Source organism: Trematomus bernacchii, unplaced genomic scaffold (genome assembly GCF_902827165.1).
Source record: "Trematomus bernacchii unplaced genomic scaffold, fTreBer1.1, whole genome shotgun sequence".
Classification (NCBI taxonomy): Eukaryota; Metazoa; Chordata; class Actinopteri; order Perciformes; family Nototheniidae; genus Trematomus; species Trematomus bernacchii.
In genome coordinates this window covers 3,244,490-3,249,981 of record NW_022988082.1, presented here as the reverse complement: position 1 = coordinate 3,249,981, position 5,492 = coordinate 3,244,490, and the positions used below count along the sequence as shown (strand labels likewise).

Here is a 5,492-nt window from a genome sequence, read left to right as displayed (position 1 = left end):
TTTAAAAAGCTTTTGTATACCATCTTTACTGTGATAAATACATACATGTTAAGCATACACATCTGAAGAACTACGTTACACACACACAGGTTAGTCTGTGTACCGCTGCACTGCTGCTGGTTTAAACAAAGACAGTCATGATGCTAGTGCCGTGCATGTAGGTTCTCTTTTATTTATCAGAAGCAGATCAATAAGTGTCAGTAGTATCAAAACAATATAATAACAGTGGCAATATATATATAATCACAATAATACAAAATGAACTGTCCCAGGTGTAGGCAATTTGGGGTGAAGTGTCTTGCCCAGGGACACAACGACATCCTGACTGCAGTGGGGTTTGAACCTGTGCTCCCCTGATCCGAACACCAACGCACCAGACCACTGCATCACACGCCTCCCAACAAGTCATTGTACAGTTTATCAACGACAAGTTTTTCTTAATTTTTGTATTGAAGGCCTGTTGGATTTAATCAGCTCGCTTAGCACTGCCAGAAGCCCAGCCTGAAAGGTATTTTGTTGCTCCACCTCGATTCCTGGGCCTTGTGTGAATGCAGCAGCCGTTCGTCGTGCATCTCCTTGGCACGCAGGTCCTCATTCTCCTTGCTGACCATGGCACGGCGGGCCATCGCCATGATGGTGTCAAGGAAGCTGTCATCGCGTGCCCACTTTCCTAAGGTGAAATATGCAAGATACAAGATCAGTTTAATCGCAACAACAACACAACATTGTCCAAATCTGTCTCTGCAGGCACACAACAGGAGGAACACAGGGAACACCTTTGATTTGACTATTAACATTTTAAATGGTGAAGGCACTAGCAATTGGGGGATGGAGGGCTCTCAGGACATGATAGGGACAAATAGATACAAATTAAACGTTTTACAATTTTAATGCAAGCATTAATGATGCTATGAAGCTTTGAATGATTCATACCGTAATAGAATAAGCCACATAGTCTTTAAATAGCCTTAGACACTTGACAGTGACTTTATTTAAAAGTTATTTCTGTCTGTAATGCATCTTTGCACCACATTGACATGATAAGCTGCAACAATCACATTTAAATTAAATAAGTGGAGGTGGAGTGTGACTGTGTGTACGTACCATTTGACGATTGACCAGACGATGTGGACCCCATCTGCAAAGCAAAACAAGTTGATCTTACAAACATTTCCTAACATGTAAACAGCGCTCTGTATGAACGTGTGAAGCAGAGTGTTAGCCCACCTTGGGGGAGCGTGTCTGGGGTAAGTTGACGGAGTGTTTCAGCCTTTTGACGGCCTCAGTGATGGCCTGGGTCTCCGTCTCGTCCAGAGCACAGCACAGGTTCTTCAGAGTCTGCACCACCCGCTCCACCGTCTTATACTGGGTGCTCTGAATATAGAGATACACGTTGGTCAGAGGTAGGAAGTAGCGTACAAATACCTCGTTACTGTACTTAAGTACATTCCACTACTTATTTTTCTGATCACTTTTTACTTCTACTTCTTACATTTTGAACACAAATACCTGTACTTTCTACTTCTTACATTTTGAACACAAATACCTGTACTTTCTACTTCTTACATTTTCCAAACAGGCTGGTTACTTTAGTTTGAATGTGTGTTTGGTGGCGTGATCATTATTATTTAGAGTCATTGCGTGCCTATTGATTTGAACACGATCCGTGTATCCATCATTTCCTGGTCTTCTCTAAAGAAGAGGGACCAATGAAAACGTTGTCATGTTGCCGTTGTTCAGCATGGAAACATTCATTAGCTAACAATGACATTATTGTTCTATTAATATAAAGGGAGGTCAGGTACTCTTTAAAACAGCTGGTAGTTATGGGTACTTTTTACTTAAGTACATTTCAAAGCCCTCTTTACTTTTACTTAAGAAGTTTTACCAGAGTATTTCAAACACGAGTATCTGTACTTCTACTTGAGTAAAGGATGGAGGTGTGTGGCGCAGTGGATAAGTGCATTGGTGTTCGGATCAGGGGAGCACAGGTTCAAACCCCACTGCAGTCAGCATGTCGTTGTGTCCCTGAGACACTTCACCCCAAAGTGCTCCTGTGGGGATTGCCCACAGTATTGAGTATGTAAGTTTTGGATAAAAGCGTCTAACAAGTGACATGTAATGATTCAAAAAGCTTTTGAATATTGAATAACAAACCAATGTGGTTTACTTGTTATCCACAGTTTAGCTGCTAAATGTTTTTTAGCAATGCTTTTCTTTGTGCTCCACATATCTAAATGTATAAAGTGTGTTTTCACCTCCGTTCCCTCCTGTTTGCTGCAGTATGGCAGCAGCGGTCAGGATGGACCGGGCACAGGGTGTGGAGCTGCCTACTCTCAGCGGGGGGGAACTGAACGTGGAAACTGTGTTTCTCTGAGGGATCCTCCATGTAGTCTGAGAAGCCTTCTGAGGAAACAAGGTCAAACTATTTAGGATAATACAAGGAACAATGTTTAGGCAGTAAATAGAATTTCAATTACATTTCTACTTAAATGTGCAAAAATATTAGAACATCAGTCTTTGTGGCATGCAGGTAATCAACTGTTTAAGCTTTTACCATTAACATGTAGAATGAATGTTGCAAATTACTTGAAATTAGAGCAACTACAATCTATTGTTTACCTCAGTGTAGCCACAGAGGTCCAGCTAGCATGCTAATTGCTAACGTTATATTATCGTTTTATCCCGGAGGGGAAAACTAGTTTCTAATCCTGAGAGAAACACCTCGCCTGAAACACACGATTAGTGCCATGAGTTAGTGAAGCAAATTACAGAACATTGCACACTTATTCACAAGTCAAAACGTGTTCATAGCGGGCATGGATGAGAATAGCTAGCTAGCTAGATGTTATTAGCCAGCTTGGACCTAACGTTAGCAAGTTCTACCATGGCTAGCTCGATCTACTGAGCAAATAAAAGTACATCTAAGACCAGTATTGTGCAGATTAAAACAGTGCAGTGCATGTATTTTATTTTACCTTGGTAGTCGTCCCGACATGACTTTGCCAGGTCTGCTAACTTTGCAGAGCCACAGAAACTGCATTCAGTAGAAGCTTCTGAATGTGGCGCTTCGCGTCCTCCGAGTCAATCGCCAGAAGCGCAGACACATCCTCATCCTCATCCTCATCCTCATCACTCCACCGCTCCAATTGATTTATTTAGTGCTGCTATAATAACTGCTTTCACAAAAGGAATCTCTTCGTGTGTGCTGCGAAGCGAGGAAATACAATGGCCGCTTACAACAACAAATTCTGAGTCAAACGGGCGTGGTTTGCATTCCGCACAGCCAATCAGACGTACGAACTACTTTCTCCCACGAAAGACCCTGCTCTGTGGCAGGGACTGAAAAGCGAGTCTCGCGAACTAAGTTGAGCTACTTTAGTTCCTGGAGTGGAGTGCACCAGCTGGGCGTAAAAAAGTAGGTCTTAACTCTAACGTCGGGCTTAGCTACGTCCGACTTAGTGATTAGAATTTACACCGAGTGCACCAAACCTGACTAGTCTCGGTCGTAGCTGCGCCTGGTCTTAAGATGCGCGTCCACGTGAATACACGCGAAACAGTAATTGTTGCCAAGCAACACACGTCTATATAATTTAACACTCGAACTCCTCCATTCAGAGCAAGCTAAGAATTGAATAACGAATATGGATAACGGAAACCAAAAGAAGAGAAAAACCAATTTTACTGATAGAGAGATTAGAACATTAATTGAAATATATGCAGAGCATAAAAACTCGCTAACTGCCAAATTTAACAATACCATGACAAACAAACACAAACTCGCAGCCTGGAAGTCGATCACTGGTGCGATAAATGACTTGGGTGATGGAGGGATACGGACGGTGGAAGAGTGTAGGAAAAAGTGGAAGGACCTACTATCCAGAGCCAAAAAAGATGCTTCGGTTCTCAAAAACCCTCCGACCGGCGGAGGCCCTGCACCAAAAACCTCTCCATACAGTGATATCATTATTGCTATTTTTGGAGAGGATTCCCCCACTTTCACCGGGTTGAATGGGATTGACAGCTCAGAGCCGTCAACCTCAACATTTGAAGAGGTTGACGCAGACGTGTCAGCTGTCACTAGTGGTAAGTCATTAATAGAGTAACATCACCCTACATTATCTATATAAACATTACCCCCGTGAGACATCACGGCTAGCAAGATAACAATTAGCAATCGCGGCAGTTGATAGCAACTGACAATAACTGACAGTAACTGACAGTAACTTGCCATTTTACAGACTCAGAGGACCGCAGAGAAGAGGGAATTCCCACACCCACAGCGTCAGCGATGACTCAAGAGGAATCCCAAATGGCCACACCCCGAAAGAGAAAGAGGGATTTGTCAGAGCTACAGCGGGAACTGACGGAGAAAGAAATCGTTCGTGTGGAGGTTGAGACCGTAAAATTGAGAGCGGAACACGAGAAAATTGAGCTGGAGAAGGAGAAATTGAGACTCCAAATTATAATCCTTAATAATCAAATAATCACTGAAGAAGACACTGTGTTCACCATTCTGTAATCATATCTGTTGTACTTGTTTTTTTATCTCAATTTCATGTTAATAGTTCTCCAAAATGTTGTTATTTAATGTTCTTGTGTGTGTTCTTTGAATAAAATAGACCTAATGAAAATATGTGGTCACAATAGGAGCTTATTGAAATGCAATTGCAAAAAAACAGCGTTCATATTACAAATATATAGGTCTATAGGTTGTTTATTATATGATTGCGGGTAAGTCGTCCACCGATATCTTCACGGATGCCAGCAGGAGCCACAGGGTTCTCATCCGCCTCCAGTACCAATTCTCCTTGCATCGGAAGGGGGATTCTCTTTTTCACACAGATGTTGTGCAGCACCGCAGTGGCAGCAATGATCACGCAGACGCGCTCAGGGTGCATTCGCATTTCACTGTGGAGGCAGTGAAACCTACAAAAAAAAGCAAAAAACAATTTAGCCTATATCTACATTAAAAGGCTGGCCTTTTATATATTATAAAAATGACTTACTAACCTACGTTTGAGCACTCCAATGCAGCGCTCTACAATGTTCCTCGTTTGTGTATGCTTCTCATTATAGCGGCGCTCTTGTGCAGTTCTCTCTGCGATGACAGGTGTCATTAGCCATCGCTTCAGAGGGTATCCACTGTCTCCGAGAAGAAGACCATTAATTCTCCCTGCCTCAAATTCCCGTTGAAGGGCGCTCTCTCTCAGGATGCGAGCATCATGGGTCGACCCAGGCCATCTTGCAACGAGGTCGACAATGCCCATGTCCGAGTTGCAAACAATTTGGATATTTATTGAGTGGTAACCCTTTCTGTTAACATACAAATACTCATGTTCAGAGGGGGCCTGAATGCGAACATGAGTACCGTCGATGCATCCGACAATACCAGGTATACCGGATTTTAACAAAAAATCTTGCCTGGATTTTGCTGATTCTTCTTGTGTGGGTAGGTGAATATAGTTCCTAAGGCGGCGCTGGAGGGCCAA

The 5,492-nt window shown here is 42.8% G+C and overlaps 2 protein-coding genes and 1 long non-coding RNA gene across 4 annotated transcripts; 1 reads left to right on the top strand and 2 right to left on the bottom strand.

Moving 5' to 3' along the window:
* Positions 1-632: 632 nt before the first annotated feature.
* Positions 633-2,316, bottom strand: LOC117474927. Its single transcript, XR_004555132.1, has 4 exons — positions 2,259-2,316; positions 1,228-1,374; positions 1,105-1,138; positions 633-670 (listed from the first exon to the last, which is right to left on the bottom strand). It is a non-coding gene; the product is annotated as an uncharacterized LOC117474927 (long non-coding RNA).
* Positions 2,317-3,398: 1,082 nt separating this feature from the next.
* Positions 3,399-4,531, top strand: LOC117474928 (myb/SANT-like DNA-binding domain-containing protein 4). Its single transcript, XM_034120961.1, has 2 exons — positions 3,399-4,086; positions 4,242-4,531. The coding sequence occupies exons 1-2, from the start codon at positions 3,645-3,647 to the stop codon at positions 4,520-4,522; spliced, it is 723 nt and encodes a 240-aa protein (XP_033976852.1). The 5' UTR covers positions 3,399-3,644; the 3' UTR covers positions 4,523-4,531.
* Positions 4,532-4,662: 131 nt separating this feature from the next.
* LOC117474931 (putative nuclease HARBI1) lies at positions 4,663-5,284 on the bottom strand. 2 transcript variants are annotated; one of them, XM_034120966.1, is made up of 2 exons: positions 5,014-5,284; positions 4,663-4,929 (listed from the first exon to the last, which is right to left on the bottom strand). In XM_034120966.1, exons 1-2 carry the CDS (start codon positions 5,268-5,270, stop codon positions 4,707-4,709), a joined length of 480 nt encoding a protein of 159 aa, XP_033976857.1. In that variant the 5' UTR covers positions 5,271-5,284; the 3' UTR covers positions 4,663-4,706. The 2 variants fall into 2 exon arrangements, with proteins under 2 accessions (XP_033976857.1, XP_033976858.1); XM_034120967.1 differs by having other exon boundaries at positions 5,018-5,284.
* Positions 5,285-5,492: the final 208 nt, after the last annotated feature.